This window comes from Balaenoptera ricei, chromosome 3 (assembly GCF_028023285.1).
Source record: "Balaenoptera ricei isolate mBalRic1 chromosome 3, mBalRic1.hap2, whole genome shotgun sequence".
Taxonomy (NCBI): domain Eukaryota; kingdom Metazoa; phylum Chordata; class Mammalia; order Artiodactyla; family Balaenopteridae; genus Balaenoptera; species Balaenoptera ricei.
In genome coordinates this window covers 53950183-53965996 of record NC_082641.1, presented here as the reverse complement: position 1 = coordinate 53965996, position 15814 = coordinate 53950183, and the positions used below count along the sequence as shown (strand labels likewise).

Below are 15814 nucleotides of genomic sequence, written 5' to 3'. Positions count from 1 at the left end.
GGAAAAAGAATAGGGTTGTACATGATTTTATGAAAGAACAAAAGAGAAAGATACCTCAGACCCAATTTGACCAGTACCTACACTAGGTACTGTGTAAAAAGGCCTTCAATCTTTATTCTTAGATTTTCAATTCATAAAATTTGATTTGACTCTGTTTTCCCTTGCTATTGTACTTAAAATAATCAGGTAATCCTTAGGGAAATTTACCTAAACCAGTTGAAATTAATCCTATAGGTAGCTTGGGATACCATTTCCTCAGGAGAAACATATCTCGATCAAGTTGCAAAAGTCAACTAGACTTAATTAGAATTCCCTGTAGCTGCATTTTTGTTTGTTTCGTTTATGTTATGTTTTTACATTTCTGTACTGCTTTGGATATATTATTTCTAATGCTGAGATGTGTTTATTTAGTAATACGTGTTGTCTCTCACATACTCCTGTCCTCCCTTCTTATAAATTGCTGTTCTAAATCTACTCAAGTCAGCAGAGAGTGAGGCAGAGGGAGAGAGAGAGAGGGGGAGGGAGAGGCTGAAAAAGAGAGAGAGACAAACAGAGCGGGACAGACAGACATCTAACACTGCTAAGCAGAGCTGCAAACTGCCCAAGGTTATAAAACTAGACTGAACTGATTTGGCCCCCATCTCTCTGTTTTCTGGCCTCAAGGGTTGTTTTCTTTGAAAAGGCTTCTGTGTCTCTTTTCCTACACTGGCCCGCCCTGTGAAATAGGAAGACCCAAGGGTGGGAGGTGATGCGTGGGGGGAGGCAGCCAGCGGAGCCAAGCATCACTCCACTCATGCAGAACTGAGGCGGGGGAAGGGAGAAATGGAATCGCAAGCAGGCAGGATCTAGAGCAGAATGAATCAGTCCTGTTGGGAGTGTTAACGTCTCATGCATATAAAATTATGCATGAATCTGAGAGCCTGATACATGAACCCCTGTGAGCAGATCCGCATGTGGGAAGGAGAGTGCAAGTGTTAGGGGGAAGCTGAGGGGAAAGGCTATCAAGAGGGGGCATCCGTCAACTTGCACACCTCGTCTGTCTCTCAGGTAAATGACCCTGTCCTTTGAGGGTTAAAAAAAGCAGAAAGGGCAGCAAGGCTAGAAAGCAATGTGAAGTGGGGAAGAAGCGTTGTGCCTCTCAAATTTAGCTTTCTTACTTTAAAAAATTTTAGGTCAATCTTATTCTTCTACTTCGAAAACATTCGAAATTGTTATTTAAAAGTCTAGGTGGAAGTGCTCAATGGAAGAAGGATTTCTATACCCCAATTAAGATGGCTAAAAGTTATAAATGATATTCAGAGGGAGAAAAGAGCTCTGCTTGCAGTCAGAGTATGTGTGACCAGGCTTGGGAGCCTCTTTCTCCACATCTAAGTGGAAGTGACATCAACACCTCACAAGGGCTTGTGAGAAGAGAACAAATAAAGAGAATAAAGAGACTAGTCCAGTGCCTGGCACACAGTAGGTGTTCGCTTTCTACAAAGTGCTAAGTTGGCATGAAGGGAGGTGCAACTTCCCGTCAGGATCTGAAACCTGTTAAACAGAGAAGGAAATTGGGTGCTTCTCAAATTGGCAAATTGGCTTTTTATATCATGAATTGCCACTAAGTAGGATGTTGAGAAAAGCATGACGTGTTATAGCTCTCTCGAATGAAAGGGTTAGTTTCCAGCATAATCAGTATTTGAAAAGTCACAGAACGGGTACCACTCTAAGTCACTGATGTGAGCGAGGGATTCGGTCACAGGGATGCCCAAGAAAGCCTCGAACGGCTCCAATTCATGGACCTACGTGATCCATCTGTTCAGCCAATTCACAGAAGCCCACTATCAGCATCCTCATCAGGTGGGCCAATGGGCGTAGCTCCATTCAAATTTTAAGTTAAAAATAATTAAATCGTAGAGGAAATCTGTCAGAAATGTAATGAGAGATTAACTTGGAGAAGAGCAAAAGAGAAAAAAAAAAGTTTTGGCTGATCGGCAGAGGCTCCCACAGGCAGCTTGTAAGCCCATTAATGACTTGGCCTGCATCCTGGGTGTTTACTGATTCACAGCTTGTTTAACTTCTTGTATATTCCCAACCATTCCCCAAAGTGTGATATACCTCATCTACTATACAGTGGTTTAATTGCACTACAAATGAGTTTACTCAACCAATTAGAACTCCAAATACTGCTAAGATATATGCCCAAATTTTATAAAAGTGGTGCTTCATAGACAATCCTATGCCAGAATTCCACCGGCAATAAAATTCAGCAGTGCTCAAACCCACAGACCCCTTAAATCAAAGTTCAGTCTTTTCCCTAATCAAACAAGAAATCCTCAGATGATTTCCAGAACTAAAAAGGACTAAAAGCCAATAATATATAAACAAAACCCACAAACAACTGCATGCTAAAACAATCTTCTTAGGTAGAAGAGTTTCAGTGAGGTCCTCAAAAGAAATAAAATATTGTAAAAATAAAACATCAGAAAGCATTTATAAGCCACATCAGGAAATATGCCATTTGACATAATCCTGAAAACAAATCAGTGAAGCACAGAAAGCACTCACAAATATTTAAGTTCTTCACTAAGTTAATGGTGTGGAAAATATTAGAGGTGAAAAAAACACCATAAGGAGAAACATCCCTTGTGGCGTAACAAAAATCGATTCTATCTCATCTGCTGTGTGTGTTATAAATGGCAATAAATGTCTACGGGATTGTTTATTGCTCTCTACCTACAGATGGAATTGGGATTAATACTTAATTAAACTAGAGTTCTGGGCTGTCTAAAATGGATCAGGACATAGTTTGTGTATTAATTACTCTTCCAAACTATTAGTAACTCAGAGGGATCTTGTCAGTATTGACCTTATGCCCTGAGAGGGAAACCGTGTATCTATAAAAATGAATCAAGGAAGGGGAACCACTATTGTGGTCGGACTATAGCATAGAGTTCAATTGAAAAAAAAAAATCCTGGTGTTATATAAAGACTAAAAGAAGTGTATTGCTTTAAATTTTCAATCAGCCTTCTTATTAAAGTACTACTCTCCCAAGGTTGACTGCTGGTCAGACAGGAAGTACTGGCTAATTCTCAAGTAGAAATGCTATAAATGAATTTATATATATTCAGATATATATATCCAGATGTGTATGTGTATCTACATAAAAACAGGCATATACAAAAATTTTCCCTTACTTTAGAAATTTTTACTTTATAAAGTCTTCCTCTCCCACGCTCTAAAACAACCCCCAGGTCACTTGAAATGTTTTCTGATTGGGTATCCAATGAAAAATGATTTGGGCTTCACCTGATACCCATCAATGAAGGAGCAGTGACCTGAAAACTCAAGTCCCCAACAACATCTATTTGGCATAAGATCAATGTGAAGAATATATTTCTCAGGTGTGTTAAAATACAATAAGAGAGTTTTTCTGAATTACTCACCCATAGGCTCCATTGCTAATCAATTTAATCGTCTCAAAATCACTTTCCCGAGGTTTCCTTCGAAGTTTCAGGGAAGCATTAGAGCTCTTGGAGACAAAATATGGATGTTAAAAAATAGCTCAGAATTTAAGAAAATGATTTTAGCAGCAAAATAACTAATATTTGAATTGCATGCTCTATTGTTTAATATGTTAAAGTGCAGTATTCTAGCCAAAGGAACCCGGGGGACAGCTTTAAAGCTCAATTTTCCACAGCAGTGCTGATAAACTACTCCTCATGACTGGCTCAGTTTCATTTAAGTGAACATCATTTCCAGGAGATAGAGGCACCACGTTTTTGAAAATTCCTGATTTTTAATTTACCTCCGTAAACTATTCAGGTGAGCCTCACCCTAGTCTTTTAAAGTTTTAAGATTTAAGTCCAAAATGCCAAACCTTAATTCTAGTTTCAGTCAATCAGAAAAGAATGGGCTGGAGTGGCTCTATACGGGTTGGTGGATCATGTGGCTTCTCTGCCACTGACCGGAGCGTGTCTATTTCATTCCTGTGGCAACCTTTCCCGTTTGGAAAAGGTAGCTGGCAACAAATGAGACAGCCAGGCAGAGCATGCCTGTCTTTCTTTACTTCCATCCACCGTAAGTCTTACTTACCGTGGTTTAGACACCAATTTTCAAAACGATAGCTCTTTAAAAAGTTTAGTTCAAAGGACACGAATAAACAAAATTTTTTCTTTTTTTTTTTTTACAAAATTTTCTCACGCCCCATGTATCTTAGCACTGAGAGGGGGTTAACAGTCATTTTGCTCCCTCTGCAGAGACCAGAATCCCCTTCCCATAATTTTGGAAGAAACCCCATGACTCTGAGGTATGTGCCATCCTCCCCCACTCAGTGCTGGCACCTGCCCACTCGGCTGCCCCACCACCTTTGGAAGATTTAGACCGAGCTTCCCACTGTCCTCAGTGCCTGCATTCTCTCACCATCCTGAGTGACTTCAGTATCTACACAGATAACTCAGCCAACAACCTGGCCTCTGGGCTACCTGACCTCCTCAATTCAACCAGCTCCTTTCTCTGTTTCTCCTTGGCCTCTGGCCATAGGACCTGGGTCTTCTCATCACCTGCCAACACCCCACCTCAGAAAACATAATCCAAGACTGGGCCCCCTTACTTCTTCAGCCACCCCACTCTGACTGCTCTCCACAGCTCCAGCTACAAGGCCCTGAACCAGTCCTCTTGTCTCATTAACTCTTCCTCACCCGAGTGACCTCACCTATGCCTATGGATGACCCCTAAGTCACCTAGACCATCCACCAAAAACTCTCCCTCTGAGGGCCGGAAGATCCCACACCTTATGTACAATTGACTGCTTGATGGCTCTCCTTGGATGTCTCAAAGGAACCTCAGCTTCAGCTCATTCAAAATTATGGCAGTTATGATGAAACTAACAAAAACAGCTATCCTTTATTTAGCATATGTGAAGCTGTCCTAACCATTTTACACAGACTACCTTACTTAATCTTTTATATCTATTTTACAGTTGAGGAAACTGAGGCACAGAGAGATTTTTTCCCCCAAGCTAGTAAGAAGTGAAGCCAGCTCTGAAATCTGGAAACCTGACTCCAGAGCTTGGGTTTTTAAGCCCCCAGGCTACACAGCTGCCCCTCTTTCCTGACCACCCCCAGTGCTGGGGGTGGTCCATCCTGGTTCCTCTTCTGCTATTCACAATTAGGAAGAATGGCACCAGCATCCAGGACCTCTCATCTGTGTCACTGCTGCAGACTTTCAAATGGCCTCCCCAGGGTCACTCCAGCTGGCTTTCCTCACCCCATCTACTTCCTACACTGCAATCAGTGTGATTTTTTTTTCACGTCGTTACTCTGTTTGGGTCATCTCCCTATCTACTCCTCCTCATCCTCCAGACACATACATTTCCTCCACAGTTCAACAGCTTCCCACTGTTCTTTGAAAGAAACAATTTGACAAAGATGAACAGCAAGCACGTCTGTGTCCAGTTTTTACCCGAGCTCTCTAGGCTGCACGGTCTCCCTCACTCTTAAGCCTTCAGATATACTCTCTCCCTTGTGTCACATGATGGTCCCTTGGCCTGGAATGTTCCCTCTGCCCCTTCTCATCCTAGTAACTTCTCACATCTCGAGTGTCCTTTCCTTAGGGGATCTTTCTGGACTGGTAAATCTCTTTATATTATGAAGGTAAATCTCTTTAATGTTATGTTCCAGGAGCACATGGCCCTTTTTCTTAATAGATCTTATTCACGTTTCTCATTTTGATTTTTTTGCGCATGATTTGTCTTTATTAATTTGTTTCTCTTTGAAGAGAGGGGCTAAAACTGTATGCCTGGTGCCTTGCATATAGAAGCACAATAAATATGTGTTGAACAAATAAAGTAATTAACACAGCCAAAATCTCCAGATGCTAATAAACAGAAAAACCAACATCACATTTCATCGAGAAAGATACTTACATTCACTGATTCGTCTGTTTCTGGTGTTTCTGCTGTCCCACTATCATAGTTTCCCAGCTGAGCCATTTCTAAATTAAAAAAAAAAAAAAAAAAAAGCTAAGTTTAAGAGAAATAGGACAATTGTTACTAGAGTACTATGCTGAAACAAAAGAAGCACAATTTCTCCAATATTAAAAAAAGAAGAATTTACTCTATACTCCAATGTACACATGAGAAAATCTTAAATCCAAAATGGCAAGAACCAACAACTGATATTGATATTTTGAAATCGTTCATTTCATGCCCTTTTTCCTAGAACTCCGTTTCTTATGAACACATAGACACAGCTACTTAGAGCTGGGCCTCTGCTCATGTTAGCAGGATTCACTGGCTGACACAATCACCACAGCTTGGAAAAGGTTTGGGGGCTCAGTGATTATGCTTGTAATCAGATACTCAAGAGAGGTAAGTTTCCCAGGCTCTGACAGGCATCAGAGATGCACTGACTACAGCTCAGAGATGAGTCTCAAGTTGTCATGAGCATACCTTGCCCCATTCCTTCACGTCCACTGAGAGCTAGCCCTCCTAGTACATAAGAATCCGCAACTTGTCAGAGAGGAAGCAACAGTAGTTGTTAAGAGGAGTTTGGAGTTGAAAAGACTCGAGTTGCCACCACTAAGAGCACTTACTAGTGGCTTTTTAACCTTGGGTTCTTCCTCTGTAAGATGGGAACAATATTGTTTATCTCTTGGAGTTTTTTATGAGTATCACATGTGATAATGCATGTAAAGCTCTTAGCATGTTGACTAACAAAAATTAAGTGCTCGCTGAATGTTGATTGTTATTTATTACCATTAATTATATCATGTAAAGTAGTCAGTCCTAGGCTGGATGCCACATGCTTGACACCAGGTAAATTCTACCCTAGTGGTCTAGTTAAGAGACAAAGCATTTCATTGCTCAACCTACATTGGAATGCATCCGTAAGTCTATATAAGTAAATGAGAAAACCTAATTATTTTACTGTTCATTTTGATTTTTATCAAACAATGCACACTTAAGAAAAAACAAAACATGTTTTATTAAAAAAAAGAACATGAAAAAATTTTCTCCAAAACTTTAAAAGGGGGTTATCGCTAAGTGGCAGGATCACAGGTAATTTGAATTTTCTAATTTTTGAAAATCGAACGTGTATAATAAAAAGTTATAGTTTTTAGTTACATATTTTTGTGTGCATCTAATATTATTTCTTAGGCTCTCAGAATTTTATGTATTCATGTTCTTATAAATATAATCATCCTTTTTTGGGAGAGATTACACATAAAACACATGAAGCAAAGCAACAATGGAGTGCTGTCTTTAGAGAAAAATTAACTCCAGAAACTAAAACAACTGGAGATTGACACTATCCCAGTTTACTTACAGAAGAAGTTCAGGAATTAAAAATGAGCTCAGTACAAACCGTGTGCTTTCTTGGTGTCATTCAAATGACCTCAACGTCCTATGTGACTAGCACTTTAGATTTATAGACTAGGAGGTAGACTATAATGTATTCAGTTGGAGGGGCTCAAAGGGGCAATTTTACTAATATTTATTTATTAAGCATTATTACATCTTAGGTGCAGAGGTGAACTCATATAATCCTAAAAACAACCCTATGAATAGGGACCATTATCCAGTTTTTATGAAGAACACTGAGGCACAAAGTAGCTCATCACAGTGTGATCAAGGTCACACAGTCTGCACTGACACTCTGGGTAGTCCCATTCTAGACTCTCACTCTTAACCTTTCAAAGGTCAGGCTTTAGGTCTGCTGGTGTCCATGATGACAAGAAGGGAAACAAATGTAGATCAGAGTTTGTAATAATCACATTTTAAGTGATTAGAGCAAACAGATTAAAAATTACCCTCAGATCTGAATCAAGAAAATTAAGTGTTCAAAGTTAAAAACAACTCCCAGTGATAGATTTGTATAATTAAACATGAAACTTGTCAAAAATCACTATTAAAATGTTTTAAAGACAATAAAGGCATATAAATGGGCCTCAGATTATTCACCTACCAAAGGTTCAGCCTACAGTGATATTTACTACCAGGTAAGAAAACTGTGAAGAGCTCACTCAGTCTACAATTCAAAGGCTGACACAACTAACTCTGCCGGCGTGAAGAGTCACCGTAATATACTTTGACAGTCTCCCCCACTCCAATTACTTTCATAAAAAAAACAAATTAAAAGATGGTTCTGTTTTAAATAGAGTTTCTGCTAAATAACTATTATCTGGGAAATACATATTATTTGTAAGCAGTGGGTAGTAATGGAATGGAACCGAGAGTCAGCTTTTGAAGCAGGAAGCTAAGGCATCATTTTGTAATGCCTGAAGAGATTTTTAAAACTCATCTAAATACCATTAAACATCTGCCCTTTTTATTTCAGTGATTTAAACCATTTCTGAAGACTCATGATTCAAAAAGGTAAAGATGGTAATTTAAAAGCTATGGGGAAAAAAATCTCTCCCCAGGGAACTTTTCAGAAAAGCAGCCACCAGACTCTGATAAGTGATGAATCTGCTGTGGTATTGCTTTCAGTACAGTATAAATTTATCTGGCATTATCTCCCAGTAAGGCATGCATCATTTCACTGGAAGCAAAGATTCGATGGCCATAAGAGCAAATAAAGCAGGGGAAATAGGAGAGCAGGCAGAGAACAGCAGGTTCCCTGGCTGTAGATGGGAAAATATCTGCCAACAGTTAGCCTCACCACAAACAATTTAGCATATAACACTTTGCAAATTCAACTTAATGAACCAGGAAGACAGTTTTGAATAAAGGAGTCTATGATTGTTTTTGAGTCTTTTCAGGCAGTATATAACCTAAGTGTTTTAAATGACAATCCCAAACAATAATGAACAGGAAAAGGTGGTGGAAGGAGTGGTTTCCCAATATCACATTTGAAAAAAAATCATTAACAGGGTGCTTCCTCTTCTCTGCATTTAATAGCATTAGACCTATTTTTTTTTTTATTTGAATCAACCAGAAAGCCTTGTATAAGTTCTGAAAAGCATTTCCCCCTGACTGGCTCTCCAGTATATTACTATTTTTCATACCTTTTTGAGACAAGTAAGTAAAAACAGATTTACAAACACTGAACCTGATTTAAAGTTAATCATCAGTTATCAGTTACCTGACTCCCAAATTACATTTAAATGTCACTTTTAAATTAAATGTAATTAATTGATTTACCAACATTTTCAAAACGTGCACCCTTGAGAAGAATCCAAAGGAGCTCTGCAAGAGGAAAAATACCCCCAGAGAAGATGGAAATCTAAACCCTTCTTGGATGCTCTGGCATTGTTAGGCTGATAAGACTCTAGGATTTCGAGGTCTCTTCCCTACTCTAGTTAAACACAAAATTCAACACATAGTTCTTTCCTTTAAATCACAATTGGTCCCCAAATTTGGCCTTTTCAATAGATAGAGCCAAAACATGAGGAAAAAATAAAGATTTGCCACTAAGTTTTTCCATGAGGTCACGGTGCCTAAGCAAGTAAAAGTTTAGCCCAACCACGGTACTCACCTTCCAGAGGATCCTTATTGAGACCCAGCTGGCTAATGATGTACCTGGGAATGTCAGTTTTAATACCCTGTCCTTCTTTTGCATGGCCTTCTGCTGCTTCCAATAGGTAGTAAAACTCTTCAGGATCAAATTCCTAGCAGAAGACAAACAGAGGTGGATACTTCTTCGAGCCAAAATTGTCTGCGGTTTTATTACATAAACCCCATTCACAGTAAAATTGCTGGATATACATGGTAATAAGTTATTTATACAGAAAGAAGGCAGATGGATTACTTCATTTAAAAAGCATACAATTTTCAGTTCATATTCAAAGCCTAATCATATTCTAAGACAATACCTTTAAATACTTGGTAACCCAAAGATAATTTCCATTTCCAACTTCCTTGTAAAGTGACTTTGAAGGTACTAGGCTCCACTTAAGATATCTATCTTATTGAAAATGAACAGGTCGGAATTTTTGATTGTGCCTTTTTAGTAAAGTTTTAAAAATCTGTGAATCTCATCCAGAAGATTCAGTTTCTCTCTCTATACAAATAGCCACAAAAGAAGTAATGTTAGGATGCATTTTTCTCAAAGGTTTTGTAGGGAACTCCCTTGGTACAGAGGTGTCCAAAAATATTAGAAAGAAAAATCCCCAAATTTTATCACCGAGCTCTAAAATTAAGTTATTAATATTCACATAATGTGAACATTAAGAAAGAAAAATACGAAATTAGTACTTCCAGTTACCTCTGTCCTCAGTAAAAATTTGGGAACACGTTTTTCCTAAGCATGTTACTTTATTTTGCTGTCTGTTGCTTCTAGTATGCAATAAAAATCTTAGGATCACATCACTCTAGACGGATGCCGCGGATTTATGTGTTGTAAACAATTATAGATTTAAAGCACAGTTACTGTTTTCAGTTATATTTCCTAGATCCTCCCATTCCCAGAATTTTTCTCATTTTGATTAGTGCCCCATATACTGAAATCTCAGTATTTCACCTGAGAATTACTCAAGTATTTCTAAAGGCCATATGAAAAAGCATGCTACAAAGGGAGTAAAGCCAAACCAATGTCCACGCTCAGTACCCTTTATATAAACCTACAACCAGAGACAAGGCAAGCCTGGGACTACAGGCCTAAGACGACTGGTTGGGGGAAACATTCCCTAAAACTCTCAAACTCCAGTTTCATTTGAGCTTTAAACATCATGGAAAGCAGCAACATCTTCAAATCTACTTCTAAGCTCACTTGTTTCTATCTTTGATAGGCTACATGTACTTTTACTGTTTCTCTTCTGATTAAGAGTGATTACCGTAAAAAAAAAAGTCATTTCCCCTTTTAAGGCAACATCTCTCTTAGCATGTCTTCTGCCGTCCAGAGAAGCAAGTTTTGATGCTAAATGGTGTTTTCCCCCAAATTGAACAACTGCAGGGAAGTACAAGCCTGTGGTGCATCATTCAAAAGGTACAACAGGAAGAGCAGGAAAAACTCAGTCTTTTGCCTGCATCTGCCAGTCACACAGTTCTCCCCCCCAGAGGCATCCTGAGTATTTTTCTTTCCCTTTATCCTTCCGGAGACACTTAGTGCTGAATGATGCTTTTGATTCTGTGATTCCAAGGGTCCCGGCCATTGATGGAAAGCCTTCCTCCACCATACACCTGCCTTTCTCCTCCAGACTCACCTTCCACCACATCTCACTCTGCACAGGTATATGTTTACAGGGCTGTGAACATTTCACTGTTATAGAAAACTATGAATCTTAATTAAAATAAGAGCAAAACCAAAGCAATATCACCATGTCTGTACATATGTGTACGTAAAATTCTGAAAAGCTGTATTGTACTCAGTGTTATAAGTAACTATTAGCGAAACTTAAAAGTGAGTTTTGACACTACATTAAGCCCCATAAAACTATTCTTATGTTCGAAGCTTCGTCTTTGTTCAGTGTTGACTGAAATCTCAATCAAAATTACGTAAAATAAAGCAAAGATTTTAAAACAGGAAAATGGTCACTGACTAAAGAAAGTATAATTGATAAAACAAACTAATCTTGGAAAGTCTCATTCCTTTAGGTCTGGATAAGGCCATACTGTATTCTCCAAATGGACTGCTGACTAGCACTTATTTCGAACATGCCACATTTTAAAAGTAACAATTATAACCACAGGTCACCGTATATCGTATCTCTGATTTCCCTCTCTGCATCTTGGCACCTCCAAAAAAGTGGGGTACAGCGAGTGTTCTAAATGAGCTACAACACAGAAATTATGCTGAGATAAAGTCAAGCACATTACTCCATGATCATTTTGTAGGTTTGACCAGACTGTGATACAACTATCTCTTAACACAACACAAGTCCTAGAACTTTTACTGAAAACCAGACAAGGAAAAGCACACACGGCTGTTGTCATCAACCTTCACGTGTTGCTGTTTCTCTTGACTCTTTCTATTTAGCTCTGTCTTTGGAGCCAAATGCAATTGGAGCTTTCTGGTGGACCCTGCTTTCCCACAGTTAACAATAAATAACAAAATCACCTCGAGGGGCAACTCACCAGGCACTCTAATAACCGAGCAGGACGGGCAATAACAATTAGGATCTTTCGAACTAGCTGTTTAATAAACGCCAATTCTCCACTTTCTGAACGATCATGAGCCTACGAGGAAGCAGTGAAAAGAATGATGAGACAGAGTTGCTCCCCTAAATGGGAAAGAAAATCAGCAAAGCATGCTAATCAGATAACTGCAAATATCCAAAAATTAAGTGACTTAGAAAATACTTTTAAAAGATTGATAAGCAGACATTATCTCTACATAAATGGACACTATTAAACGTCTATATCTATCTACAAACAGGTCTATCAGCTAAATTTTAATTGCAAAACTTTGATGTATTCTCTGTGTTAAAAATCAAATATTAGGGCTCTCAATGTGAACCATGAGTGAAGTAGACATTAAAAGTTTATGACACATTGAGTACATGGTGCAAGTAGAGTGGGCAGCTGATGAGGAACCTTGATTTTCCAGACGTAACTTCTTAAATGCATGAAATGGCTAACATAGTGAAGGACTGATTTTGTTAACCTGGGCATTTAACACATTCATGAAATATGTTTTATATATACAACACTATTAGCATGTAAGTTAGTTATTTCATAATATGTAAGAAGTTGTACACTGCTTATTTCAAATGTTAAGTGAATACTGTTTATACTTGGATACATACATATGAATTTGATTTCACATAATGAATAAATAATACCTAGATACTCAACTCAGTAAAATTTAACTGACTCAAAATCTTCTAAAATTTTATTTTACGTGTTGCCTAACATGTGAAATCTAAGCACGAAAGATATCCTGAGGACAGAACTTAGTTTATTAACAGTCATTTTAATTTTCAATATTTTTTGAAGAAATGAGGTAAATCTGTATCAAGACAGATATAAAACCAAAGGTTTAAAAGTTTAAATATAAACTTCTACACATGCTCACTTTCAGGCTTTCTTAATTTTTATGATTTGCTTTCCTTCAAGGATTAAAAAAAAGTATCAAGGTGATGTTGGTGCAATAGAATATAATTTCATAGATATGGTAAGAAACATTTAAAGTCATTCTTGAAGGTGCTTTATTCTGCCAAGAACTAGCCTGCCCATAAAAAGTGTCAGACCAAATCTATGAAAAATGATTATACTTAGAAGTAGTATGTTTACTAAATTTAAGTCATTAAATCAAAGGCAACTTTCCAAAATGTAGGTAGAGAAACCACATACAGGAAAAGCCAAAAAGCTAACATTTAAAAGAAAAAACACAGAGAAGATGACCATTGGTGAATAACTGTACAATAGAATGTGTTTAAAGATAACCAACTGTTAACTATAACTATAGGTTCTAGTAACCAGTAAGGATGTCAGAACACATACGAGGAGACATACATAATACTTGAACTGTCTTTTAAGTTTTCTTTTCATTTTTTGTTTTGTAACAAAAACGGATTTAGGAAGATACAGTGAATGCCAAGAAATAAGGTTATATGTCTTTTTTATAGTTTATCCTTAATCAAAACTAAACAGAAAACCTTAAAGATGCAGCAAAAAAACCCACCTAACTTCTGGATTGATAATCCTCTTACTATAATAATTACTGCTTTATAAATTAAGGCATATAAAGAAAATCTAAAAAGCCTAAACATGTTTTGGTGGTCTCTTCAAGGAGAAACAAGGACTTCATATCTTAAAAAATTAAAAATAGCTCAGATTACACAAATTCCATTTCAGAAATTGTAAAAATAATCAGTTCATTCCAACTTCTTACTTCTGAGAATTATCAGCTGCAACCAAGGCCAAAACATACAATGAGTTATACTAACACAAATACTATTTTGTCTACTATCAATAGGGGAGATGGGAACTTTGTTAAAACAACACCAAACAAAACCACACACTCAGCATGAGAAGAGAAATAGTTTAGTGGCTGCCGGCAGCAAGCTCCAGCATTCCTGGATTCCCTGTGTTTGTACTTTAAGTGTTGGCCAGTATAAAAAATACTGAGACTAAGATTTGAGAGTAGGTTATAGCTTCCTGTGCATTTTATTTTCTTTGGCTAAATACACCTAAGTGAAGAAAAGAATGGAGACATAAAAGCTTTCCTCTGGAATTGACCTAGACCTCAGGACTTTAAAAAGGCATCAGTTAAATCAAGCTACTCAACCTCAGGGGGACTTGGCCTGAGTGTGCAAAGGATTGACAATGGGAACAGTGGCGGGGAGGCAGGTTAGACAGGCACACAATGTCATGGCTGGGAACTGACAATAATTGCATCGACGGGAAGGCAAAGCCAGGCCTCACAATGTGATTCTATCCAAAGGAGCAAGTTCCCCTGCGACCTGTTAGCTCCAAACTCTGGAAGGACATTGTGAATGTGATTCTGAAGACAGTTTTAATTTTCACAAAAGGACTGAAGGAAAATGTCTATCTGTGAAAATAAACAAGAAAACATCCTTATTCAAACCTGACAATGCTCTTTATGTTACACACGTATACATGCTTCTCTGCCCAAGAGAGAAATTTCTCTAAAAGTCAACAATGTTAATCTATTACATGGTGCATTCAGATGATTTTTGAAACCCTAAGTTTTTTTAGTTGCCATGAAACAACCTGCCAAGTCTATCATACAGAAACAAAATTAAGTGGGGGATTTCAATGTAAATAGCTTCAGCTTTGGGTTCTACCCTTTTCAGGGAATGCCTGTGAAGGAATGAACCACAGAACTTAACCAGTAATTATGGTAATTGCCTGGGACTGAACTATGGAATTAAGGAAGAAGTATCTCACAGAGGTAAATTAATTTTCATCATAATTTATAGTAGAATTGGTCCATGACAAATTGGAAATTGACAACAAAACCTGAAGACAATGTGTTCATCCAAAGACAGCCTGAGAAACATTCCCTTAGTGAGCTGCAAGAGGCTGAAATGTGAGAAATGGGAACGGAGCATAGAAAACTGTTGGCAGGTTTAGAATGGGAAAGGGAGGAAGAATGGGGGCTGCTAGTGAGAGAGGGATCACCTCATCTTGCCACAACTAAATTCAGGGTGCGCAAGGACAGATGGATTTCTAGAAAATTAGGATGCCAATATTTTCCTTCAGTTCCATGCAATTATTTACACAGTCATGCTTAGAGAAAACCACCTACGATTTTATTTACATGGGCATAATGTACGCCGATGGGATACAGAAATACAATATATCCAAATATATTGGCTAAATAGGTTTTACTTGTAGGCTGTGGCTGATCAATTTCAGTCAGGACAGCAATATTATGCATTAATTGCATTCCACTATACACACTCCCTTCCTGTCCTGGGTGTTATCAGGAGCTAGGACTGAAAGTGTTAGGCCTGGAAGGGGCCTGTGTTTATCTGTCATTTCAGAAATTGGATATTTTGTTAGAAGAAAAACTGACACTAATGAAAATATAAGTTGCCGTTTACTACCCAACACCACCTGCAGGTTAATTAACAGGATACATGGCCTGGAAGAAGCCAGCAATTTTCCATTTAGCTTTTCCAGATATTAGAACTAGATAGCATCATCAAATAATGTACATACACTCAGGCAATTTCTAACTTTATGGTTAAGGAGGGAAAAAAAAAAAATCACTGCTTCAAAATCCTTCACAATCCACTTATCCTAGAGCCATAGATTGTTGGGACCCAAGGTTCCTGTAAAGGTTATTAACATTAACTTTCTATTACTCTAAATGTTGACCAGAATCAATTCACAGCAAGTAGCGATCAATTTTTTTTTTTTCTTCTTCCTCTTCGCTTCCCTGGAATATGAACTCTTGTCTCATGGCTAAAACTTGCTGAGCA

General features: G+C 38.0%; 1 protein-coding gene across 14 annotated transcripts in view; it reads right to left on the bottom strand.

Moving 5' to 3' along the window:
• The window catches only part of MAST4 (microtubule associated serine/threonine kinase family member 4), a 562265-nt gene that overhangs the window by 43200 nt on the left and 503251 nt on the right, over positions 1 to 15814 (bottom strand). For all 14 annotated transcript variants that reach the window (XM_059916517.1, XM_059916503.1, XM_059916508.1 and 11 more), the window contains 4 exons: positions 11997 to 12098; positions 9460 to 9592; positions 5907 to 5974; positions 3427 to 3512 (listed from right to left, as the gene is read on the bottom strand). In XM_059916517.1, the coding sequence (XP_059772500.1) occupies positions 3427 to 3512; positions 5907 to 5974; positions 9460 to 9592; positions 11997 to 12098 (389 nt within the window). The remainder of the gene's footprint in view (positions 1 to 3426; positions 3513 to 5906; positions 5975 to 9459; positions 9593 to 11996; positions 12099 to 15814) is intronic.